The following is a 26,226-nucleotide window of genomic DNA, read 5'->3' on the forward strand; positions in this document are numbered from 1 at the left end:
TTCCAGGTCCTGAACATGGCAGAGATCCAAACTCGGCTCGCATACGTCTGCTGCGTGCGGCAGCTGGAACTGGTCAAAGACAGTGAATACTGTGAGTACATTCGACCGCCCATCGACCACTACGGCACACTAGAGTTTGGCAAGTTCGACGAGATCACTGTGAGTTTGACTTCTGTTCCTCAACACCATTCCCCACGCCTCCTCCACGGCCTTGCTTTTTGAATCTCACCCTAACCCCTCCCTCACTGTCGCTTGCAGGAGGTAGGATACCACCACGGGAAAACACTGTTCGATGTGTGGCAGCGCAGCAGGGTGGTGGACAGCATGCTTAAAGACAGACATCAGGAAGAGTTCCACAAAACCAAAACCGGCCATGTGAGTCAAATCTACAGACACTACTGACCAGGGAGGAGATTTTAAAGCCGTTATCAAGTTGTTCTGTTTAATTTGACTTCAGACCAAGGCTGGACAATCATCAGTATCAATGCTCGGATCTTTGTCTGTCATCATTTATTTTTAATGTTAATGTAGGTGATCTCAGCAGCTGTCATTATAATGTCTTTTTATTTTTTATCATAGTAATTTTAAGCTGTGTTCAAATTTCACTCTATGAAAAAATGTTATAGAAAACATATAAAAATGGCTAAATGGCTAACCGAGCTTCGGACCCAGTTTCTGATTTTTGTTTTCACTTTCTATGTATGAAAACCACATTAAACAAAATAGTAATCGGAGTATTTTTTACACAGTTTAAAACATGTCTGGAGAGGAAGTTTTAAATTCTACTGTTTTATTGATGCCAGTTGATGTCTGTTCTAAATGTATAATCAAAAAGAGTTGATGAAGTCATCACTGGAATGATGCTGTGTGTCTTTCAGGTGGTCACCTGTCCAAACGCCTCTTTCACCGACCTGGCGGAGATTGTGTCCAGAATAGAGCCTGTCAAGAACGCCTTAATTGACGGTTAGTTATCAATAACTAAATGAGATCATGAACCAAAAAATGTCATATACATATATGTGTATATATGTAGAAAAAAAATCTTAATATAAAAGGTTGCTTTTGATTTGTATTCTGCAGGTGTAGACATACAGTAGGTCCGAGCGGTGCATATTTTAGAAAATCTCTAATACACCGACAGGAACCATTAAATATGTGTGAAGCCCGATGTTGAGATCTGCAGTGTCAGCTACATGTCTGTAACTTTATGACCATCCTAAAATGCTGTGGGTGGGGATGTTGTCTCCTGTCGTCCACCTTCAGAGGAGCTGTCTGATGAATACCAGACGGACTATGACGAGGAGGCGGTGGAAAGCGCAATGTCCGACTTTGAGGCGTTCACCCCCGGCAGTGAGCAGACAGAGGGAGAGGAGACGGCAGACACTGCTGAAACAGTATGTATACGAACAAAGCTGTGTACGTGGTTAAGATGAATGTAAACAAGGTCGGGCACAGGGAAAGGAGGAGGTCTAGGAAATGAGGAAATCTAATAAAGGTAGAAAGCTGCTACTCCTGGGCTCCTTTATCTGTGTATGTTTGCACTCTTAGATTCAGATGAATCTTTTCTCCCTTATTTATTATTATTTAGCACTTAGAAATTTGTTTTGGTCAATTTTCATTTAGTGTGATTATGTATATGTTTGTTTTTTCATTTTGTTTTTTATTTCTCCTTTTTTAATTTGTTTATCTTGGATAATGTTCAACTCCTAAGGACAATCCTTATACCTTTATATCACCTATTTTATACCTGTGAATGTACATTAATTGCACTGGTACAACAGTTTACTGTTCCTTTGGCTCAATAAAACATATATGAAAATAAATACATTAATGTGAACAAAAGGAATAAATAAAGCTTGTGTAAAAGTGAAGCTTTATCATCACTCATCTTACAAACATACGAAATAACTAAAAGCCAGTGATAATCCAACTTTCCTTTTTGTCTTTTTTACAGGATGAGGAGATTCACATCCGAGGTTGACCCTGGATGAAGAATACTCCACATAATCCTCGGCCACGACCTCCATCAAAGCTACGCCGACCTGTCAGGGCTGCTAACCATGGTCCAAAACACACACATGTTAATGCAGTATGCCCAGTAACCTTTGAGAAATGCACTGAGTTTGCATTACAGACATGTCGCAGCCAGGTAGCATCCTCAGTGACAAGGACACTTCAGCAGAACACAAAACTGTTGATGGATGCGGTGAGTTGATGTAAGCATCAAACCTGCTAGTAAAAGGAAATAGTTTTAATTGGGTGAAGACCCTAAACGTGTCTTGTTGCTTCGTGGACTTTGAGTTTCAGTGATTTAAACTTCTGCTTGTCGTGGACTTCCTGAGACATCAGGCATCTGGGAGATGTGGGGGAAAAAAATCAAACAGCTCCATCAGTTCACACATTGATGAAGCTGTATGATAGCCTTAGATTGGTAACTTCACACAAGCATGTCATGCACAAATGCACTACAAAATGCACTACAGTCATTCAGCATAAAATTTCATAATATGCTGGGTCACTTTTGTGGACAATTTTCTGTATAGCTGGTTCCAGCCATAATAAGCTCAGATTCATAAAGCTCTATAGTGCACTTCATGATGTTTACAAATAAGCTAAAAACATGTTAATATGTTTTTTGTGCCTACAGTGCGCTTCAAGTACAGTGTTACCCTCATGTCTGTATGATGATGAAAGGACCTCTCCTCTATCTGCCTATTGTAGGTTTGACAAGTGTAATGTGAACGGTCACTAATAAACTTTTCCTCATATCCAACGCACAGCCAGATGTATATCACGCATGTATTTCTCACAGCCTCCATGTCCCCACATCAGGTCTATTTTCAGCATAGAAACACTTAATTTTACAGTTCCGTATTCCATTTTCTTTAAGGCAAATATTTTAGGTGTTTCCAATATTATACTAAATCACAAACCACCCGATTTTTTGACTCTGTATAACCCAAGAAACTTGACATACACTGTCATTGTCCCGCACGGGAAATTAGGAGCTACTCAAAGCTGGAAGAAATTAAGAACAAAAAAAAAAGAAAAAGGAAAAATATGTGTGAAATCTTGCAGTATTCTAAAGTCTCGGTTTTATTTACAAACATCAGCACACAACCTTTATCATTTCAACTGACTTGTAGTGAAGATACAGTCAGCGGTGGTCTACATTAAATCTATAGACTCTGTTGTAAAATTATGTCCCAATATTTAATGTTATCATTTTCAATATGATTATTGTTATTTTTTTATTAGTAGGTTATTAGTAGTAGTCTTTTATTAATATGGTTGTACAAGAGGAATACCAAATAATGTGTTGTATGACTTTTCTGTGATGGATAAAACAGGAAATTTCCATTATGCTGAAGAGCTAATTTTCATTGAAAAGTACAAACAAGTAGGTGAAGAGCTTAAACGTAATGATCTACTCATGAATCTGTTGCTCATAGATTGTATAACTTGCACAACAACCACAGTGAAGATGAATGGGGCAATGTATGGAGAGATCTTTTACCTTTTATTACAACAAGAGTATAGAAAATACTAGTTATAACAAACGTAGCTCTGTGCCTTTATCTGACATCATGCAGTTAAAATTACTGATTTGAACAATTATGAAGCTACCGCTGGTGTTACATACAGTACTGCTGCTGTACGGTAATTTAACTGACTGAAAATAAAAACGACTTTTACATTCAACAAACTGTTGTGAATTACATCACAGATAAGAATCACCCACTAAAGCTTTTAGTATTTCACACGGTACAACAGAAAAAAGTACATCAGCAAGAAAAAAGAAAACTCAAAACTGAAGGACCTCAGTCACCTACAGTACCCTGGTCTCCCCAAACATTTGTCTCTATTGCCATAAGTCCCTGAACTTACACAGAGGGATACTTCTGTACAAACATGAACAGAGTTTCTACTTTTTTTGAGTGGTTACACTCGTACCCCAGATGTCCACTGGGTGCTGATGTGTGGTGTTTCAATTGACAATGGATGTTTCAAAAGCATAATTTTTGTGATTTAGAATTATACCGAAAGCATATCTACACTTGTTTGCATATTGTTGTGATGTTTGTATTGTTAACAGCAGCTGTATCAGCAAAAAGAAAACTATTACGGGCAGGGTTCGAATTATTCTGAATTAGATTGTTGTCAAATGTTGTTTCTAACTTTAGCCTTAAGTTACAGTTTAGTTAACCAATGTTATCTAGCTGCACCCTTTCATCATCAGTGTTATATTACATTTTATATTGGTGATGAAATGACAAGCTATGAGCTAATGTTAGCAAACACTGGTGCTCAGTCATGTGCAGTGAGACAGTGGCAGATTAGTTGTAGCTACGTTTTGACATCAATATAGAGTCTATTATTTCATTTGGTGTGTTGGTTTAGTTCATCTTTTACCTTTAACATTAGTTTTTATAATAGACACCCTCTTTGTCTTCACTCAGAAATCCAGTTTTACCTGGTTGGATTGAACAATATTAAAATACATGTGTGCCCAACACCAAAGTTCACTGAAGCTCTGCCTGCACTGTACTGGGTTCCCTTTCACCCTGGAGAAATAGTTGACTGCCCTGATTATCATTGTATAATTCACACTGTGATTATAGGTATTTACAGTATATGTAATCAAAATGAATTTCACACTTCAGAGACACGAGCTGCTCCTGCAGAAACAGACCTGGCATGACAGCAAATTATCTGCAGCACCTGTGACAGAGCCAGAACGAGTCACACTCCATCCAGTGGACACTGGGGGTCATACAGCAAGTGATGAATATATTCTGCATTTTGTCATTGAGTGTGGTCCTGTATCCACTGGCTGAACCTCCGTGAGTACTTGTTGGGTCTAACTGTGGAAAAAGCCCTGCCTGGGAAATGGACGCTTTTCCACAGGTTCTCCAGTTTTTTCTTCCAGTTGTAGACGGTAAAAATGTCTATGATGCCCACGAAGTAGCGATGGTCTGGCCCATCGATCACATGAATAGCATTTTTGCAGTTGGGCAGTAGTCTGTGATGATGCTCGTGGAATTCCTGCAGTACTGAGTCAGTCCTGGTCTCTTCCACAGGGCAGGTGATCTCCTGGAGGGGGATCCCTTCACTTGTGCCCTCAGCTGACCCACGGTCTGTAGTATCTGGTGCCCCCTCACCCAGTAGTGGAATGGTGGAAGGGTCTGACCCAGTGGGGCTGACATCCAAGTCCACAGACCTATAGGAGAGACAGAAAGGATTCACAGAACAAAAACATAGAGGACCAGCAGTGAACTCAGAGTATATGCTAAAAAGTGTTTTTAAGTAGTATATTTATATCTATTACTTGTCACATATGCTAGTTTTAGTATTTATCTCAAACAATCAAGCTCAATTTGCAGCCCAAGGGATGAAATGAGCAGAAACATTAATCTAAACAAGGACACTGTAAAATATACAAAGTCAAACCATTGAAGTATGAGACTTATAAACAACGCTGAAACACATCATAAGTACAAATTGTCCAGTTATTGTGCCAGCCAGGTCTCTCTCCTGCCATTTAAGATTTTGACAGTTTTTTTTGTTTTTTTTTAAACTTTAGTTATCAGGCAACCCACACAAGTCTTAAAGGGATAGTTTGGGTTATTTGACGTAGGGTTGTGTGAGGTACTTATCCATAGTCAGTAGATTTCCAGTTAAGAGAAGCAGCAGGAGCACAGGCGCAGAAGCTGAGCGATGTGCTGATGTGGACGGGGCCAGCCGCAAAAATTTATTGTAGCCGCTTTTAAAAAATGCCCACAGAAAAAAAAGCCAATGTTAGATGAAGTCTGTCTCAAATCTACTGCAGGGAGAGCACTGACTACTGTATCTCACATAACCCCAGTAAAATAACCCAAACCAACAAGGTTAGGAAAATTAGATAATAGATCCTCACTTCCTGCATCGGCTAGGTTGTAAGGGATAAGGTTGTACGTCAATGTAATGTCCTCTGAAGTCATGGAGACACTTGTGGCCTCTCTCACACACATTGTGGTAGGTAAGGTCGCCTGTTTTGGGCTTTATTTTTTTAGAGCCAAGTTTACAGAGGTAGTTTTAAGGGGTGAGTGAGTAAAGGAACCAAATCGATCTTGACCTTTTTGGACATTGGAATTTTGGCAGCTTGCTGATGCGAGAATCTAGAGAACTTTTACGAACATAACTACAAAGACTGTGGATTGGGCTCTGAGCAGTTCAAAAATTGTGGGCGACCAACAACGGTCAATTAGAGAGCTTTACAAGTGTTGGTAGGCCATTTTCTGAAGTTTGCAGAGAGCCAGGCCACGTAGATGTCTCCCCTACGCAACAATAGGGTTTGTAGTTGCTGAAAGGATGCTGGATATAAAACCTACTTTGTGGCACGAATAACAATATTTGCCAATGAGTGTTTCCCATCGAGCTCATCTTGGTGCAGTGGTTGTCGAGCCAGCAGGAGACTGTAGTCCAGCACATTAAGCTCTTGAAGAAAGGCAGCATCCGCCTTCACTTGATTGGCAAACCAGGACTTCTCTTGACCTACAGCAACCACACAAACATTCCCATTTAGTGCCCTAACCCCTGTCGAGTGCATGCAGCTGGAATTTGTTCTGCAGCTGAAAAAGAAACTTTGATTGCTCAATAGCTTCACTGATGTGACTACAGAAATAAGTAGAGGGTGAGGACACTTACCTAATACAATGCTCTGTCCTTCAAAGTTATTGTCCTTCAACACTTTTATTATTTGTTTTCCCCCTGTGTCAGGGCTCGTCCATCTACCCACCTCACAGCCTTTAATGTCGTATCTATGCAATGAAAATGCCACTTTATACAACCAGCAAGTATATCTGAATTCCACAAAGCAAAAGATGGGGAACACAAAGATACTGTACCTAATATTGATCCTCTCATCGGGGTAAAACACACTCTGCATCACAATGAAGTACTTCTGGAGAGCATTGTAAGTGCAGTGTAAGTGCTGGTGTTGTAAGGGTATAGTGGATGTAATGACCTACAGGTTATTATGTTGATGAAATACCTTTATTTGATTCGGAATGACAATCCTGTGGACACCTGGAAAGCAGAGAGAAAGATGCATATTATTAAATCACGTGTGATTTTTTTTTGGTAAGATTTCTTTCATAACCCATAATCAACAAAAGCTTTTTAACGTCTGCTCTAAAAGGACTTTAGTCCATTACATGATTCTTGTGATCAGGGACAAAGAACCTTAGAGTCCAAGAGCTGAGCAACCGCCCTGAAGCAGGTCTTCAGTCCCATGTAACAGCTACAAGATGACATTGGTCTTTTTATTTGTCTAAACACATGCAGAGCTTTAACTGATTTGAAACTGACACGTTGCACCAGAAGTGGATAATTTTGCAAGTTACCTTACAGTAGCTATACCTCATTTTTCGCTTTTACTCCCCTGTACTTTTCTTTTTACTTTCCTCTCCATGAATTGATGATGGCAGAAGGGTGTCAATCTACATAGCCACTCTTACCTAGAAATCTCACCATCAATGAATGAGGGTATTTCTCCAGGTGGTCCATATACGCCTGCAGATTGGACAGGAGGAACCTGACCTCGCGCCTGCTCTGGGTCTTCAGGAAGAACCTCTTGTCATTCCTAAAACCAAGCACAAATTTTTCATATCCAATGCCACCATTTTAAAAATTCAAGCTTTCTAATCTCGCATATTGCTAGAAAAATGCCTGTGCCAGGAGAGTCACATGCTTCAGCTAAATAATATATCTAAATCTATATCTGGATGTCACAAAATTTCCTGCAACTTAACTTAAGTGAGCCAGAGTTTGCTGTAATTGGTACCCAGCAGAAGGCAAAGCAAATCCTGCCGTGTGCTGGTGTCCTGCTGGAACACATCAAACCTGTTGCAAAGAATTTTGGCGTTTGGTTTGACAGCAACTTAAATTTTGAGCAGCACACAACAAAACTTGTGCAGTCTTGCTTTTACCATTTGAGAAATATATCCAAAATTCTATATATGTCTATCGATCAATATTCAACCTATTTTATCTTTTAAAGACACAGAGACCAGTTTACAAGCTTTTGTCTCCTCTCGACTTTTCACCTGCCTCAACCACAAATCTATGAATCGGCTCCAGACTGAAAAGGACTTTTAACAGGATCCAGGAGAAGTGACCACATTACACTGGTTTAAGTACGTTTAGAGATGATTTTAAGACCCTGCTCTTGAATTTTAAAGCTCTTCATGTCCTCTTTCCATGCTTTATATCTGACCTCTTAACAGCTTATGAACCAGCTCTTGGCCTGAGATCCTTGGGCAGAGGTCTCTTAGTTGCTCCTGAGGCAAAGCTAAAAAACCAGAAGTGACAGAGGTTTCACAGTCAGAGCCTGAAACTGTGGAACGAGCCACCTGAGGAAATCAGCAGAGTCACCGACCTCTTTTAAATCTCCCCTTAAAACAAACTTTTATCGTAGAGCTTTTCCCAATTTTACTTCATTTTATTGACTTCTTTTGCTTTTACTGACAACTTTTCATCTTTTGGTTTTATTCATATTCACTGATCACTCTCTTGCTGGTGACACTTCCTTTGGTTTATCTGCACTAATACTAAGACATTTTAATTGGATTTCTGATTGCTTGTTTTCACTCTTGCCTTATATGATGTTTTATTATGCTGCCTTGTGTAAAGCACTTTGTAAACGTGGGTTTAGAAAAGGGCTCTAAAAAGTGACTATAAAGGTCAGTTACAGTTAAATCCTGGTGCCATGTTAGAAAATGTAAAAACACAGAGGGTGTTTCTTACCTCCACGAGCTTTAACTATTCTATTTATCTATCTATCTATTTTTATATTATCTATAAAACACATTTCATTCCCCAAGCAAGCCACTGAAGCTTTTGTCTGTACCACCCAGCAGCCAGTCAATTCTGGTGCTGACTTTCGTGGATGTGGGGCAGGTACAGGACCAGGGCAGTCTCCCATTTTTTCAACGGTTTTCAGTAACATTTCTTTTTTCCCTGCATATAGGACGAGTAGTTGTGGTATTAATGACTGGTCGGCCTTTTCTGGAGGTGCCATGCACGGCACAAAAACCACTTATTGTCAAACAGTATTTCACATGCTGTTTCTGCCCAAACTCCACACTACTTCCTTCATTGTCCCTAACTGTTGGAACTAGACATCCCTTGGAAGGTACAGAATCACCCAATTCAGATAAACCTCCTGGGCATACTGGTCTACAACTGAGACATGTATGTGAATATCTTTATATTGTTTTTGACTGGAAGAGTGAGGACATTTTGGGTGTTAGCTTTGTTAGTGTAGTTAGAAATCAGAGTCAGGATGAAAGAAGGTTAAAGGGTCAGCCGACGAAAGGTGTGATGGTGCTCACGTGACAAAGAAATCCGCCTTGCTTTTGGAGTTGCTGACGAACTGGAGGTAGCAGCCACCTAAGCAGAGGGAGTTCATGTATTCCTCCTCTGTGATGTCCAACGAACGCCTGAGTTTAGCAAACACTGGTGCGGCAAACGTCTGTATCTCAAACCCCTGGAAGGTAAGGGTTAAACAGAAGCCTTGAAAATTTCACATAGCGCTTTGCTTTCATTTGCTTTACAGGAACTCATAGACCAACAAAGAGTATTTGTGAATATATGATCATAATTGACAACAGTATCCAAGTACTGAAAATAATGTGAAAATAAACACTTGCCTCATGGGTTTGAGTTTCCTCCGCTTTGAAATGTTCAGCTGTGAGTGTATCCTGCGCAAAGAAGTTCATGAGCGAAATTACATCTTCAGTGTTTCACGTTTACAATTCACCCACTGCCCTCAAATGAGAAGAATGTTCACCTGGCCTGCTGTGTCCACAGAGGCCTGAGTTAAAGCACGCATGCCGTCTTTCATCACGGATGTCAGATGGTAGAACTCGTGCTCTGGGTTGATCTCAAACACCCCTAGCATCCTCCATCGTCGTCTCAGCTGCCACCAGTATCTTCGCCTGGCTGCTCCGGAGGTGCCAGCAGCTGTTGTCTGGGCCATCTGTCACACCAGGTGAACAACAAGACCATCAGCTGCAAACTCAGTTACAGACAAACCAAACCATGTGAGTTTAACATGAGTCTTGGATATCAGTCGGACTACAGGTACAGTATATGTTGGACATTAGTGTCTTACACACGCACACACACACACACACACACACTTCAGACATACAGTATGCTGTACAATAAGAGAGAGCAGGCTTCTAAGCTCAAAAGTTAGGTGTTCTTTCTTTCAAGGTGATCCTCAAAAGCTAAATCACACAACTATATATTCAGGTAGCTCTTACCTGGACGTTCTTGCTTGGGTCTGCCCACACACTGCGTCTGAAATAAATCTCGCCTTTGTGTATGTAATGTTTCCTCCCATTCTAACTAGTGCCACATTCCAGAGCGGTTAGACAAGCTCTGCAGGGTGTGGCAAATACAAAAGCAAAGGTGTGTGTGGCATGGGAATTTACTCACTGTACTACAAGGAGGAAACCCTGAGGACAGGAAAACCCTCTGCCCCCACCACTCAGACTAGTTCCAGGTCCCATACCTGTTTATCCAGAGTCATAGAATATGAACCGTTTGTGTGAAATTTTGTCATAAATGCTGTGTCTCAGGTTAGGGCTAAAAAGTGTTTTGTGCGGTCACAGTGACCTTGCCTTTGACCTAGAATCTAATCAGTTCGTCCTGTTTATGGAGTTATCACAATCACAAGGCCAAAACTATGATTTGTGAGATCACCGTGACCTTGACCTTTGACTTGTGACCACCAAAGTCTAATCAGTTCGTCTAGGAGTCCAAGGCAATGTTTGTACCAAATTTGAAGAAGTTCCATCAAGGTGTTACTGAGATATCATGTCCACAAGAATGGGACGAATGTACACTTAATCCTATGCATGGGTAGACAGGAAAATGGAGTGATTAACGGATACACATAAAACCTTCTCATCAAGACTGTCACCCTTTATTACAAACTGAACTGAAAAATATAAACAATTGTTATGGGTATGTAATGATTGCATTGCTCAGTCATCCCTTTGACTCAACAGTTTCACTTTCCAATATCCCTTTAACTTCCTCCATTTCTTCCTTTTTCTTCCAACAAGCCTGTTTCCAAGAGTCAGAGACGCTTCTTATCCAGACTGTTGAATTGTGAGCTCAGTATATTGAGTGGTGAAGATCAGCACGGGTTCAGTTTGTCATGTTAACATACATGAGGAGAAACTAAACACACTAGTCCCATCAGCTGTTTTATTTTCATTTTATTAAAAACTTAAATACAGATAATTTACTTCTTATATACATGTGAAGACAACTTCAGTAAAGAGAACAGAAACCAAAGACTGGCCATTGAGAGCATGATCACATAAACCCACTTATTGCATCAACATGACAAAGCCATGATGGTGAACCACTGCTTCATTTCTAAAGACAGTGTTTCCTCTTCAGTGCAGAGTGCTACAGTTTGGATGTGCTGTGGAGTCTTGTTGAGCTCCAAGTAGAGGATTGACTGGAAGCCGTCGTCGTGCTCACAGCTCCTTTCTTCTCGTACCTGAATCAATAAGGGACACTGTTAGTGAAAAGCAATGGAAACCTGAAACACTCACAGTAGTGTTTCATACTGGAGATCCTGAGCATCAACACTGTGTCGTGTCGTCTGACGTTTGTGATCTTACTTGTTTTTGTTTTTCTGAATGAGTCTTCCAAGTGGTGACTGTGGATTCACACATTTCTCCTTATTTCCTGTTATGGTGATACTGGGGGAGAAGAAAGAGCCGTGTTAGAGAGAAGCTGAAGAACGATACGTCAGTAGATGTGCTTTATTTCAGCTCTTTTACTCACATAATCTCTGTATGTGGACAGAAGACACTTGGCTGGTGTATGACTGGCTCTGCCTTGATGAGCTTCGGGCTGATCCTGCCGATATAATCGTTTGAACACTTGCATCTACTAGATCTGCTGGCTGGTTGTCCTGTGGGAAGAAAAGACAGGAGCTTGTTAACTGCTGATCCAAACCTGAGACAAAACAGATCATGATCATGAATGAATCACACAACAATAAACTTTTACAGTACCTTGTGCACAGAGGACGAGCAGGCAGGTGAGAGAGGCAACGACAGCTGAATTCATAGTTGTGGCTGTAGACAGGTTCTGGCTCTCACTGCAGTGTCTTTATTCAGTCTGGACTCCTGATGGTGTGCAGCACATGGGATCTCTCTTTTATACACTGGGTAACATCCACACAGGGCTGCTGGTTACCATGACGCAACAGTTTCACTTTCCAACATCCCTTTCACTTCCTTCGTCTCTTCCTTTTTCTTCCAGCAAGCCTGTTTCCAAGAATCAGAGACGCTTCTTATCCAGACTGTTTGTCTCAGAGAAACATTTCAGTCTACAGAGTGGCTTCGCTGTAATAATGTCTACATGAAGAAGAAGAGTCTCTGACAGAATACATTTCATTAAGATCAAAATCATCATCAATATACTTACACACCATGAAACATAGTCTTATCATTCGTGAGGAAAAATGTGTTTTCCACACGTATTCTCGTCCCAACAGTTCATTTGAAGCTACAGTTCATTCAGAAAGTTCTCAGCCTCCTTCCTTAATGTTGAAACTTTATTCTAAAATCATTTAAATTCATTTCTCCTGCATTCTCATAAAGAAACATTCCCGCATACTGCAGCTGACATTTGGAGATGAACCTGTGAAAAACAGCATCAATACAACAATAGAACCGTCATGATGAACACAATAAGACTTCTCAAAACTCACATGGATAAACAATATATATGTTAACAAGGTAAAGGAGATGCAGCAGGATTGACTTTACTTACATAATGAAGAGAAGAACACAGTGGTACTGTACTGTATCAGGTGCACGGTTGAAGCTGAGTCAACAAGGTGAAGGAGATTCCAGCACTTGAACAGTCTTAATATTTAATATGGGGCAACAGTGAACATGTTTCAGCTGTAAGCATCATCACTGTAAGAAACAGTGGTGAAACACACAATATATATATAAACAGCTGAGGTTAGATCATGATTGCTTAATGAGAAACACCTGTGAATGGACCACCAGAGGGGGAGTGGCTACATGACATCAGCAACAGAACAACAAATAGCAAACTCTTATATGAACCTCCACCGTGTCACTGCTGCACAATGAGAAGTAGTGAGCACAGTTTATAATAAAAAGAGGTTCAACAGCAAACTCTTACGTAACTTACGGTCAAAAGAATTTGCAGCACACACAAGGCATTTGAGGAACAGGCTATAGAGATGTGTAATCACTTCAGGTAGAGAGGCTACAGTGATGATTTGGACAGAGTAAAAAATGTACGATCCTCCCTGATATCTTTCATCTCATTTGACGGGGGGAATTTCCCATGTTTGGGCTGTGCCCAGTGTCATGCCATGGTCAGACATGTTTTTCTACACCCCCACAATGGTAAAAAGTTCATCATCAGGAACAGGATCTCTTGCAGAACCAAATAAGCAGTTTATCTTTTAAAATGTCTGTGTGGGTTGGTTTGTATTGGCAAAACTAAACAAGACTTAAAAATGAGGATTTCTGAACATAAAAGAAATATTAGAAATAAAGATGAAAAATCACCTGTGGCCAGGTATTTCCATGCAGCCGGCCATGATGTACGTTCCCTTACATTTCAAGGCATAGAAGTGGTTCCTGTCATGAACTGAGCTGACGGGCTGTGGACCCATAAAGCAGAGCTGAGGCAGACGGTTAGCAAAAGACAGTTTAATCCAGAAAAAGGGTCAGTACACAGGGAGTCAGTCAAACCGGGCAGAAGTACAAAATCGCTAGGCTAAATACAGGAACCAGGAATCAGAATCTTAGAGAATGCACGAGGGGTCAAAACACAAGGAAAATGGGCCGGAACGCTGTGACAAGAAACGCAGACGATCTGGCAAAGACACACTGGGAGAGGAGGGGTATAAATACACACAGGGAGAGGGGATAATGAGACACAGGTGAAGACAATGAACAATCACACACACAGGGAGTCAAGACACTGAGAAGAAACACAAACAGGAAGTGAGGGGATCCAAATAAAATAAAAGAGGAAGTGGAAAAACTAAACAACTTGACGGGACCTGACAGTTCCTCCCCGCTGCAAATTCTTTTGACCGTAAGTTACGTAAGAGTTTGCTGTTGAACCTCTTTTTATTATAAACTGTGCTCACTACTTCTCATTGTGCAGCAGTGACACGGTGGAGGTTCATATAAGAGTTTGCTGTTTGTTGTTCTGTTGCTGATGTCATGTAGCCACTCCCCCTCTGGTGGTCCATTCACAGGTGTTTCTCATTAAGCAATCATGATCTAACCTCAGCTGTTTATATATATATTGTGTGTTTCACCACTGTTTCTTACAGTGATGATGCTTACAGCTGAAACATGTTCACTGTTGCCCCATATTAAATATTAAGACTGTTCAAGTGCTGGAATCTCCTTCACCTTGTTGACTCAGCTTCAACCGTGCACCTGATACAGTACAGTACCACTGTGTTCTTCTCTTCTCATCAGTGCAACTGGGTGCACCTGGCCAGCACATCCACAACACATTTAAGACCATCCATCCCCATTATCCATCCCCACCATACAACACCACCCTTTCATACATCCACTCTGACCTACTGATTACCCATTTCATACCTTCAGTTTTTGTGTTTGGTTTTCCTTTGTGAAAAATGATTTATTCTTCATGTCAAGTTAAATTATGTGTTTCTCTCTCTGTCATGGCCAAAGAGCCGAGTCATGACAGAGCAAATCCCTGCAGCCAGGTTCCAGGTTGTTTGTTCGTCCACATACTTTTGGCCATGTACAGTATAGAACATATAGACTGCAGATACAATGACATCACATTTAGCTGGTCTGATGTAAAATATACCTGTCTGTCATCTTACTGTGAGCTCAGTATATTGAGTGGTGAAGATCAGCACGGGTTCAGTTTGTCATGTTAACATACATGAGGAGAAACTAAACACACTAGTCCCATCAGCTGTTTTATTTTCATTTTATTAAAAACTTAAATACAGATAATTTACTTCTTATATACATGTGAAGACAACTTCAGTAAAGAGAACAGAAACCAAAGACTGGCCATTGAGAGCATGATCACATAAACCCACTTATTGCATCAACATGACAAAGCCATGATGGTGAACCACTGCTTCATTTCTAAAGACAGTGTTTCCTCTTCAGTGCAGAGTGCTACAGTTTGGATGTGCTGTGGAGTCTTGTTGAGCTCCAAGTAGAGGATTGACTGGAAGCCGTCGTCGTGCTCACAGCTCCTTTCTTCTCGTACCTGAATCAATAAGGGACACTGTTAGTGAAAAGCAATGGAAACCTGAAACACTCACAGTAGTGTTTCATACTGGAGATCCTGAGCATCAACACTGTGTCGTGTCGTCTGACGTTTGTGATCTTACTTGTTTTTGTTTTTCTGAATGAGTCTTCCAAGTGGTGACTGTGGATTCACACATTTCTCCTTATTTCCTGTTATGGTGATACTGGGGGAGAAGAAAGAGCCGTGTTAGAGAGAAGCTGAAGAACGATACGTCAGTAGATGTGCTTTATTTCAGCTCTTTTACTCACATAATCTCTGTATGTGGACAGAAGACACTTGGCTGGTGTATGACTGGCTCTGCCTTGATGAGCTTCGGGCTGATCCTGCCGATATAATCGTTTGAACACTTGCATCTACGAGATCTGCTGGCTGGTTGTCCTGTGGGAAGAAAAGACAGGAGCTTGTTAACTGCTGATCCAAACCTGAGACAAAACAGATCATGATCATGAATGAATCACACAACAATAAACTTTTACAGTACCTTGTGCACAGAGGACGAGCAGGCAGGTGAGAGAGGCAACGACAGCTGAATTCATAGTTGTGGCTGTAGACAGGTTCTGGCTCTCACTGCAGTGTCTTTATTCAGTCTGGACTCCTGATGGTGTGCAGCACATGGGATCTCTCTTTTATACACTGGGTAACATCCACACAGGGCTGCTGGTTACCATGACGCAACAGTTTCACTTTCCAACATCCCTTTCACTTCCTTCGTCTCTTCCTTTTTCTTCCAGCAAGCCTGTTTCCAAGAATCAGAGACGCTTCTTATCCAGACTGTTTGTCTCAGAGAAACATTTCAGTCTACAGAGTGGCTTCGCTGTAATAATGTCTACATGAAGAAGAAGAGTCTCTGACAGAATACATTTCATTAAGATCAAAATCATCATCAATATACTTACACACCATGAAACATAGTCTTATCATTCGTGAGGAAAAATGTGTTTTCCACACGTATTCTCGTCCCAACAGTTCATTTGAAGCTACAGTTCATTCAGAAAGTTCTCAGCCTCCTTCCTTAATGTTGAAACTTTATTCTAAAATCATTTAAATTCATTTCTCCTGCATTCTCATAAAGAAACATTCCCGCATACTGCAGCTGACATTTGGAGATGAACCTGTGAAAAACAGCATCAATACAACAATAGAACCGTCATGATGAGCACAATAAGACTTCTCAAAACTCACATGGATAAACAATATATATGTTAACAAGGTAAAGGAGATGCAGCAGGATTGACTTTACTTACATAATGAAGAGAAGAACACAGTGGTACTGTACTGTATCAGGTGCACGGTTGAAGCTGAGTCAACAAGGTGAAGGAGATTCCAGCACTTGAACAGTCTTAATATTTAATATGGGGCAACAGTGAACATGTTTCAGCTGTAAGCATCATCACTGTAAGAAACAGTGGTGAAACACACAATATATATATAAACAGCTGAGGTTAGATCATGATTGCTTAATGAGAAACACCTGTGAATGGACCACCAGAGGGGGAGTGGCTACATGACATCAGCAACAGAACAACAAACAGCAAACTCTTATATGAACCTCCACCGTGTCACTGCTGCACAATGAGAAGTAGTGAGCACAGTTTATAATAAAAAGAGGTTCAACAGCAAACTCTTACGTAACTTACGGTCAAAAGAATTTGCAGCGGGGAGGAACTGTCAGGTCCCGTCAAGTTGTTTAGTTTTTCCACTTCCTCTTTTATTTTATTTGGATCCCCTCACTTCCTGTTTGTGTTTCTTCTCAGTGTCTTGACTCCCTGTGTGTGTGATTGTTCATTGTCTTCACCTGTGTCTCATTATCCCCTCTCCCTGTGTGTATTTATACCCCTCCTCTCCCAGTGTGTCTTTGTCAGATCGTCTGCGTTTCTTGTCACAGCGTTCCGGCCCATTTTCCTTGTGTTTTGACCCCTCGTGCATTCTCTAAGATTCTGATTCCTGGTTCCTGTATTTAGCCTAGCGATTTTGTACTTCTGCCCGGTTTGACTGACTCCCTGTGTACTGACCCTTTTTCTGGATTAAACTGTCTTTTGCTAACCGTCTGCCTCAGCTCTGCTTTATGGGTCCACAGCCCGTCAGCTCAGTTCATGACAGGAACCACTTCTATGCCTTGAAATGTAAGGGAACGTACATCATGGCCGGCTGCATGGAAATACCTGGCCACAGGTGATTTTTCATCTTTATTTCTAATATTTCTTTTATGTTCAGAAATCCTCATTTTTAAGTCTTGTTTAGTTTTGCCAATACAAACCAACCCACACAGACATTTTAAAAGATAAACTGCTTATTTGGTTCTGCAAGAGATCCTGTTCCTGATGATGAACTTTTTACCATTGTGGGGGTGTAGAAAAACATGTCTGACCATGGCATGACACTGGGCACAGCCCAAACATGGGAAATTCCCCCCGTCAAATGAGATGAAAGATATCAGGGAGGATCGTACATTTTTTACTCTGTCCAAATCATCACTGTAGCCTCTCTACCTGAAGTGATTACACATCTCTATAGCCTGTTCCTCAAATGCCTTGTGTGTGCTGCAAATTCTTTTGACCGTAAGTTACGTAAGAGTTTGCTGTTGAACCTCTTTTTATTATAAACTGTGCTCACTACTTCTCATTGTGCAGCAGTGACACGGTGGAGGTTCATATAAGAGTTTGCTATTTGTTGTTCTGTTGCTGATGTCATGTAGCCACTCCCCCTCTGGTGGTCCATTCACAGGTGTTTCTCATTAAGCAATCATGATCTAACCTCAGCTGTTTATATATATATTGTGTGTTTCACCACTGTTTCTTACAGTGATGATGCTTACAGCTGAAACATGTTCACTGTTGCCCCATATTAAATATTAAGACTGTTCAAGTGCTGGAATCTCCTTCACCTTGTTGACTCAGCTTCAACCGTGCACCTGATACAGTACAGTACCACTGTGTTCTTCTCTTCTCATCAGTGCAACTGGGTGCACCTGGCCAGCACATCCACAACACATTTAAGACCATCCATCCCCATTATCCATCCCCACCATACAACACCACCCTTTCATACATCCACTCTGACCTACTGATTACCCATTTCATACCTTCAGTTTTTGTGTTTGGTTTTCCTTTGTGAAAAATGATTTATTCTTCATGTCAAGTTAAATTATGTGTTTCTCTCTCTGTCATGGCCAAAGAGCCGAGTCATGACAGAGCAAATCCCTGCAGCCAGGTTCCAGGTTGTTTGTTCGTCCACATACTTTTGGCCATGTACAGTATAGAACATATAGACTGCAGATACAATGACATCACATTTAGCTGGTCTGATGTAAAATATACCTGTCTGTCATCTTACTGTGAGCTCAGTATATTGAGTGGTGAAGATCAGCACGGGTTCAGTTTGTCATGTTAACATACATGAGGAGAAACTAAACACACTAGTCCCATCAGCTGTTTTATTTTCATTTTATTAAAAACTTAAATACAGATAATTTACTTCTTATATACATGTGAAGACAACTTCAGTAAAGAGAACAGAAACCAAAGACTGGCCATTGAGAGCATGATCACATAAACCCACTTATTGCATCAACATGACAAAGCCATGATGGTGAACCACTGCTTCATTTCTAAAGACAGTGTTTCCTCTTCAGTGCAGAGTGCTACAGTTTGGATGTGCTGTGGAGTCTTGTTGAGCTCCAAGTAGAGGATTGACTGGAAGCCGTCGTCGTGCTCACAGCTCCTTTCTTCTCGTACCTGAATCAATAAGGGACACTGTTAGTGAAAAGCAATGGAAACCTGAAACACTCACAGTAGTGTTTCATACTGGAGATCCTGAGCATCAACACTGTGTCGTGTCGTCTGACGTTTGTGATCTTACTTGTTTTTGTTTTTCTGAATGAGTCTTCCAAGTGGTGACTGTGGATTCACACATTTCTCCTTATTTCCTGTTATGGTGATACTGGGGGAGAAGAAAGAGCCGTGTTAGAGAGAAGCTGAAGAACGATACGTCAGTAGATGTGCTTTATTTCAGCTCTTTTACTCACATAATCTCTGTATGTGGACAGAAGACACTTGGCTGGTGTATGACTGGCTCTGCCTTGATGAGCTTCGGGCTGATCCTGCCGATATAATCGTTTGAACACTTGCATCTACGAGATCTGCTGGCTGGTTGTCCTGTGGGAAGAAAAGACAGGAGCTTGTTAACTGCTGATCCAAACCTGAGACAAAACAGATCATGATCATGAATGAATCACACAACAATAAACTTTTACAGTACCTTGTGCACAGAGGACGAGCAGGCAGGTGAGAGAGGCAACGACAGCTGAATTCATAGTTGTGGCTGTAGACAGGTTCTGGCTCTCACTGCAGTGTCTTTATTCAGTCTGGACTCCTGATGGTGTGCAGCACATGGGATCTCTCTTTTATACACTGGGTAACATCCACACAGGGCTGCTGGTTACCATGACGCAACAGTTTCACTTTCAAATATCCCTTTCACTTCCTTCGTCTCTTCCTTTTTCTTCCAGCAAGCCTGTTTCCAAGAATCAGAGACGCTTCTTATCCAGACTGTTTGTCTCAGAGAAACATTTCAGTCTACAGAGTGGCTTCTCTGTAATAATGTCTATATGAAGAAGAAGAGTCTCTGACAGAATACATTTCATTAAGATCAAAATCATCATCAATATACTTACACACCATGAAACATAGTCTTATCATTCGTGAGGAAAAATGTGTTTTCCACACGTATTCTCGTCCCAACAGTTCATTTGAAGCTACAGTTCATTCAGAAAGTTCTCAGCCTCCTTCCTTAATGTTGAAACTTTATTCTAAAATCATTTAAATTCATTTCTCCTGCATTCTCATAAAGAAACATTCCCACATACTGCAGCTGACATTTGGAGATGAACCTGTGAAAAACAGCATCAATACAACAATAGAACCGTCATGATGAACACAATAAGACTTCTCAAAACTCACATGGATAAACAATGTATACCAACAATATATATATTCCATCCATCCATCCTCTTCCTCTTATCCTGGGTTGCCGTAGCAGGCTAATCAGGAAGTTCCAGAAATCCCTCTCCCCAGCAACACGTTCCAGCTCTTCCTGGGGGATCCTGGGGTATTTTTAGGCCAGATGGGATATATAATCCCTCCAGTGAGTTCTGGGTCTACCCTGGGGTCTCCTCCCAGATGGACGTGCCCAGAAAACCTCTAAAGGAAGGCACCCAGGTGGCATCCTTGCCAGATCCTTTCGATGTAAATGAGCAGCGGCTCTATACTGAGCTCCCTCCAAATGTCACAACTCCTCACCCTATCTCTAAGGCTGAGCCCAGATGCCCTGAGGAGGAAACCCATTTCAGCCACTTGCATCCGTGATTTTGTTCTTTCGGTCACTACCCAGAGCTGATGACCAGAGGTGAGGGTTTGAATAAATATCGATAAATCGAGGTAAATTGAGATCTTTGACTTCCAGCTCTGCTCCCTTTTCAACACAACGGCCCGGTACAGTGTCTGGATTCCCTGCTGATACTGCACTGACCTGTCCGTCAATCTGCTGCTCCATCTCACCCTCACTCATGAACAAGACCCTGAGATACTTGAATTCCTTCACTTGGGGCAGCAACTCACCCCCAACCCAGAAGGGGCAGTTCAACGTTTTCCCTGAGCTGAATGGCCTCAGAGTTAGAGGGGCTGACCCTCATCTATGCTGCTTCATACTCGTCTGCAAACCATCTCAGTGAGCACTGGGGGTCACGCTCTCATGAAGCCAACAGAACCACATCATCTGCAAACATGCAATTCTGAGGTCCCCAAACCTCCCCTCAGCTGCACCTTGAGATCCTGTCCAGGAATATCACAAACAGGATCGGAGACAAGGACCAGCCTTGGCAGAGTCCAACACTCAACGAAAACGTGTTTGACTTCAGCGGAGGATTTGGACATAGAACTCTCAACGATATATATGTTAAGTCAATAATGTAATCTACCTCTACCCTATCATGACTGCAAGTAGGTCTTTATAAAAAAAGAGATGCACATATTTAATAGGTTACATTTGTTGGTGACTCTAGCACAACATATAGAAAAGGTCACCAATCATAAACCCTCCATAATGCTAAATACAATAATACTATTGGCTCAATGTATATATATATGAATGGACACAATAAACAGTTCATATTGGTCACATTGGTAAATGAAACAGTTATTTATACACATTTAGTATCAAAAGAAACATAATATCACCAGATTATTTCCTTCAAAGGAAAAACTGGTATTTTCAAGGAAATGTGCATCTGATTTACTTCTGCTTTCACAATATATCAATAATGGCTTGATTGAACTTCCTCAAATTTGGCACAAACATTCACTTGGACTCAAGGATGAAATCATTAGAATTTGCTGATCAAGCTCAAAAGGTCGAAGATCAAGGTCCCTGTGACCTCACAAAACGCGTTTTTGGACATAACTCACACATTCATTCACTTATTATGCCACAGTTTAACACAAATGTCTATAAGGATAAAATTAGGTGATGACATTTTATATCCAAAAGGTCAAAGGTCAACTTCACTGTGACATCATAATGTTCTGCAAACACCTCAGGCAATTATAACTGAGGAAGAAGAGATGTTGACCGTATTTCTTGCAACTTGGCTGGTTGGTGGAGGGACCAATCACAATGCGATTAATTTGGTGATAGTTTGTCCTGCTTTAACCAGTACCTCTGTCATGCAGTGCAAGTGTTCCCTTTTTTAATATTTTCAGCGAAACATGTAAGACTTTCAAAGAAATGGGATGTGAAATTGAAACAACTTTCCACAATGAACTTTGACTAAAGTCTTTGACTTTCCACAATGACTAAAATTATTTTTGAATCTTTGAATGTAGGGTTCAAAAGGCTTTATGAGAATTAACATTTTGTGAAATCGAATGTTACCTGAGTAGAGGCAACTCTGTGGCAAATATTTCATATTTATACTGTTGAATACTGTTTGTTGCTTGTGACAAGGATCATTATTATTTCCTCCTCAGATATTAAACCATCCTGGGATGTTCTCTTACAGCAGTGACATTTAAAATTAGCATTAAAGTCATATTGACTATTGATACATGTAACATAGAAAAGGCAGTGGACTGAAAGGATGGAAATAAGTCCCTTTGTTTTCTGTATTAAAACTTTGACATAGCAAATCTTCTGGCCCTCAGTTTATCTGGATGCACAGTAAAGAGATTCATCATTTGCTCTCCTTTGAACCACCTTATTATCAAGTCATCTTAAAGATTAATATTTTAATTCCATTTTGTATTAAACTCCTGACCACCATTTAAATGTGCAGCATGTCTATACACACTACACTCTCACAGGGTGTGTTTAAAGTGGTAGTTGAAGAAGCTGGATCATATCAACAGGTGGCGGTGTCATCCTTCACTAGACTGGGCTGGATAAATGAAAAAGTGCACTTTATTCTGACTGCTGAAGTAAAGACACGGTCAAAGCCTCAGTGAGCTCACTCCACCCGTGTCACAGCAGCAGCTTGTTCACACAATTCACTGTCAGACTGTTTCACAGAGCCTTTGCACACCGTTTACTCACCCCATAATATGTCGTTCTGAAACATGTTCAAGCCATCATTCACATCAGACTTTTAAGAAAAATCTGAAAAGACCAGTCATGTTGTTGTCATCAAATTTACTCTTCAGTTGTCTATTAGACACATTCTGGTCTCATGTGTTCATGTTCCCATCACAGATGTTGCTGCTGTCAGACTTAAATGTCCAGGGAACACAGGGAGTAAGATAAAGTTCACAAGGTTACTCTAACAAACCACAACAGCAAAGAAAAGAAAAAGAGCTGACACATATTAAATGTAGGAAGGTGGGCGTTTATTATCAGAGTAACACAAGTAGCAAAACGTAGCAAAACTAAGATGAGATTAAGGGAAGCAGGAAACATCAAGGTCTCAAAGCCAAAAAAAACAAACAAACCTTCCCATGCTATCCAGGAAATGAAACTCAGGTAACCTGTATACCCAAATACAATCTCTAACCTCCCTGACTGTCCACAGAACAGGAGGAAGATTTTTTTTGTTGTTGTTTTTTTTTTAAAAGGGCAGAGGACCCCATACAAAGCTTTAATAAAGTTGTTTGCAAAACAGGAACACTGGGGAAAACAATCAGTCAGCAAGGATAAGACAGACTCCAACTCACAAGGCCTGAGCAACAACCACAGTAACAACACAACACATTCATAAGCAGCTCTGTGGCCAAAGGGCCCGCAATAGCAGTTCTGGGAGGCTGATATAGATGTCCACTGATGTGGAAGTGACAAACAGCTGACAGTGGTCTGGAACAAACTTCAGGTTGGTTCAGGCACCTAATGAAGGAAAGGGGGAGGGGGGGGGGGAGTAGAGCTGCAACACACTTGGAGAGCAACCCACATTAGAACATGAGTGGAGTTGTAGAGTGGATGATTAAGCAAAAATCCTGTAACACAATAGAGGCAGTGGATGACACTTTAGCTGAAGCATCAACAGGTCTTTGTTGGTTAACCTCTGGTATAAACATCATTCATTACCAACTTACAGATATCAGATAGCAAATATGTGCAGTTTAACTGTAATGACCTTTTTTATAAAAACCTTGCAGTCATAATAAGGTAGAGGTAGATATGATCATTGACTTTACTTATATAATGAAGAGAAGAACACAGTGGTACTGTACTGTATCAGGTGCACGGTTGAAGCTGAGTCATCTTAAATATTATCACTATTCAAGTGCTGGAATCTCCTTCACCTTGTTAACTCAGCTACAACCGTGCACCTGATACAGTACAGTACCACTGTGAATCCTCGTCTTCATGTAGACATTATTACAGAGAAGCCACTCTGTAGACTGAAATGTTTCTCTGAGACAAACAGTCTGGATAAGAAGCGTCTCTGATTCTTGGAAACAGGCTTGCTGGAAGAAAAAGGAAGAGACGAAGGAAGTGAAAGGGATATTGGAAAGTGAAACTGTTGCGTCATGGTAACCAGCAGCCCTGTGTGGATGTTACCCAGTGTATAAAAGAGAGATCCCATGTGCTGCACACCATCAGGAGTCCAGACTGAATAAAGACACTGCAGTGAGAGCCAGAACCTGTCTACAGCCACAACTATGAATTCAGCTGTCGTTGCCTCTCTCACCTGCCTGCTCGTCCTCTGTGCACAAGGTACTGTAAAAGTTTATTGTTGTGTGATTCATTCATGATCATGATCTGTTTTGTCTCAGGTTTGGATCAGCAGTTAACAAGCTCCTGTCTTTTCTTCCCACAGGACAACCAGCCAGCAGATCTCGTAGATGCAAGTGTTCAAACGATTATATCGGCAGGATCAGCCCGAAACTCATCAAGGCAGAGCCAGTCATACACCAGCCAAGTGTCTTCTGTCCACATACAGAGATTATGTGAGTAAAAGAGCTGAAATAAAGCACATCTACTGACGTATCGTTCTTCAGCTTCTCTCTAACACGGCTCTTTCTTCTCCCCCAGTATCACCATAACAGGAAATAAGGAGAAATGTGTGAATCCACAGTCACCACTTGGAAGACTCATTCAGAAAAACAAAAACAAGTAAGATCACAAACGTCAGACGACACGACACAGTGTTGATGCTCAGGATCTCCAGTATGAAACACTACTGTGAGTGTTTCAGGTTTCCATTGCTTTTCACTAACAGTGTCCCTTATTGATTCAGGTACGAGAAGAAAGGAGCTGTGAGCACGACGACGGCTTCCAGTCAATCCTCTACTTGGAGCTCAACAAGACTCCACAGCACATCCAAACTGTAGCACTCTGCACTGAAGAGGAAACACTGTCTTTAGAAATGAAGCAGTGGTTCACCATCATGGCTTTGTCATGTTGATGCAATAAGTGGGTTTATGTGATCATGCTCTCAATGGCCAGTCTTTGGTTTCTGTTCTCTTTACTGAAGTTGTCTTCACATGTATATAAGAAGTAAATTATCTGTATTTAAGTTTTTAATAAAATGAAAATAAAACAGCTGATGGGACTAGTGTGTTTAGTTTCTCCTCATGTATGTTAACATGACAAACTGAACCCGTGCTGATCTTCACCACTCAATATACTGAGCTCACAGTAAGATGACAGACAGGTATATTTTACATCAGACCAGCTAAATGTGATGTCATTGTATCTGCAGTCTATATGTTCTATACTGTACATGGCCAAAAGTATGTGGACGAACAAACAACCTGGAACCTGGCTGCAGGGATTTGCTCTGTCATGACTCGGCTCTTTGGCCATGACAGAGAGAGAAACACATAATTTAACTTGACATGAAGAATAAATCATTTTTCACAAAGAAAACCAAACACAAAAACTGAAGGTATGAAATGGGTAATCAGTAGGTCAGAGTGGATGTATGAAAGTGTGGTGTTGTATGGTGCAAAGTAAAAACTATAACCAAACCAAACCAAATAAATCATGTGGTGCAAGGGGGAGATCCAGTGACGGAGTGAGAGGGAGACAATGGGGATGGATGGTCTTAAATGTGTTGTGGATGTGCTGGCCAGGTGCACCCAGTTGCACTGATGAGAAGAGAAGAACACAGTGGTACTGTACTGTATCAGGTGCACGGTTGAAGCTGAGTCAACAAGGTGAAGGAGATTCCAGCACTTGAACAGTCTTAATATTTAATATGGGGCAACAGTGAACATGTTTCAGCTGTAAGCATCATCACTGTAAGAAACAGTGGTGAAACACACAATGTATATATAAACAGCTGAGGTTAGATCATGATTGCTTAATGAGAAACACCTGTGAATGGACCACCAGAGGGGGAGTGGCTACATGACATCA

The 26,226-nt window shown here is 41.0% G+C and overlaps 6 protein-coding genes across 6 annotated transcripts in view; 2 read left to right on the plus strand and 4 right to left on the minus strand.

The window, feature by feature from the left end:
- Window positions 1-2,773, plus strand: part of pnpla7 (patatin like phospholipase domain containing 7) — a 28,433-nt gene extending 25,660 nt beyond the window's left edge. The window contains exons 31-35 of the mRNA XM_022754960.1: window positions 7-159; window positions 259-375; window positions 879-963; window positions 1,264-1,394; window positions 1,955-2,773. Coding sequence (XP_022610681.1) covers window positions 7-159; window positions 259-375; window positions 879-963; window positions 1,264-1,394; window positions 1,955-1,981 — 513 coding nt within the window. The 3' untranslated portion in view covers window positions 1,982-2,773. The remainder of the gene's footprint in view (window positions 1-6; window positions 160-258; window positions 376-878; window positions 964-1,263; window positions 1,395-1,954) is intronic.
- Window positions 2,774-4,313: 1,540 nt separating this feature from the next.
- Window positions 4,314-10,322, minus strand: LOC111228867 (phosphatidylinositol 4-phosphate 5-kinase-like protein 1). The gene is made up of 10 exons (XM_022754972.1): window positions 10,311-10,322; window positions 9,833-10,021; window positions 9,693-9,743; window positions 9,375-9,529; window positions 7,500-7,624; window positions 7,034-7,068; window positions 6,888-6,943; window positions 6,688-6,800; window positions 6,372-6,534; window positions 4,314-5,221 (listed from the first exon to the last, which is right to left on the minus strand). Exons 2-10 carry the CDS (start codon window positions 10,019-10,021, stop codon window positions 4,807-4,809), a joined length of 1,302 nt encoding a protein of 433 aa, XP_022610693.1. The 5' UTR covers window positions 10,311-10,322; the 3' UTR covers window positions 4,314-4,806.
- A 931-nt stretch (window positions 10,323-11,253) lies between these two features.
- Window positions 11,254-12,211, minus strand: LOC111231219 (C-X-C motif chemokine 10-like). The gene is made up of 4 exons (XM_022758260.1): window positions 12,087-12,211; window positions 11,854-11,983; window positions 11,688-11,768; window positions 11,254-11,563 (listed from the first exon to the last, which is right to left on the minus strand). Exons 1-4 carry the CDS (start codon window positions 12,139-12,141, stop codon window positions 11,470-11,472), a joined length of 360 nt encoding a protein of 119 aa, XP_022613981.1. The 5' UTR covers window positions 12,142-12,211; the 3' UTR covers window positions 11,254-11,469.
- Window positions 12,212-15,029: 2,818 nt separating this feature from the next.
- Window positions 15,030-15,987, minus strand: LOC111231239 (C-X-C motif chemokine 10-like). Its single transcript, XM_022758280.1, has 4 exons — window positions 15,863-15,987; window positions 15,630-15,759; window positions 15,464-15,544; window positions 15,030-15,339 (listed from the first exon to the last, which is right to left on the minus strand). Exons 1-4 carry the CDS (start codon window positions 15,915-15,917, stop codon window positions 15,246-15,248), a joined length of 360 nt encoding a protein of 119 aa, XP_022614001.1. The 5' UTR covers window positions 15,918-15,987; the 3' UTR covers window positions 15,030-15,245.
- A 2,818-nt stretch (window positions 15,988-18,805) lies between these two features.
- On the minus strand, window positions 18,806-19,763 carry LOC111231248 (C-X-C motif chemokine 10-like). Its single transcript, XM_022758291.1, has 4 exons — window positions 19,639-19,763; window positions 19,406-19,535; window positions 19,240-19,320; window positions 18,806-19,115 (listed from the first exon to the last, which is right to left on the minus strand). Exons 1-4 carry the CDS (start codon window positions 19,691-19,693, stop codon window positions 19,022-19,024), a joined length of 360 nt encoding a protein of 119 aa, XP_022614012.1. The 5' UTR covers window positions 19,694-19,763; the 3' UTR covers window positions 18,806-19,021.
- A 4,686-nt stretch (window positions 19,764-24,449) lies between these two features.
- LOC111231293 (C-X-C motif chemokine 10-like) lies at window positions 24,450-25,412 on the plus strand. The gene is made up of 4 exons (XM_022758348.1): window positions 24,450-24,579; window positions 24,683-24,812; window positions 24,898-24,978; window positions 25,103-25,412. Exons 1-4 carry the CDS (start codon window positions 24,525-24,527, stop codon window positions 25,194-25,196), a joined length of 360 nt encoding a protein of 119 aa, XP_022614069.1. The 5' UTR covers window positions 24,450-24,524; the 3' UTR covers window positions 25,197-25,412.
- The last annotated feature ends 814 nt before the right edge of the window (window positions 25,413-26,226 follow it).

Source organism: Seriola dumerili, unplaced genomic scaffold, assembly GCF_002260705.1.
Source record: "Seriola dumerili isolate Sdu_G_001 unplaced genomic scaffold, Sdu_1.0 BDQW01000017.1, whole genome shotgun sequence".
NCBI lineage: Eukaryota > Metazoa > Chordata > Actinopteri > Carangiformes > Carangidae > Seriola > Seriola dumerili.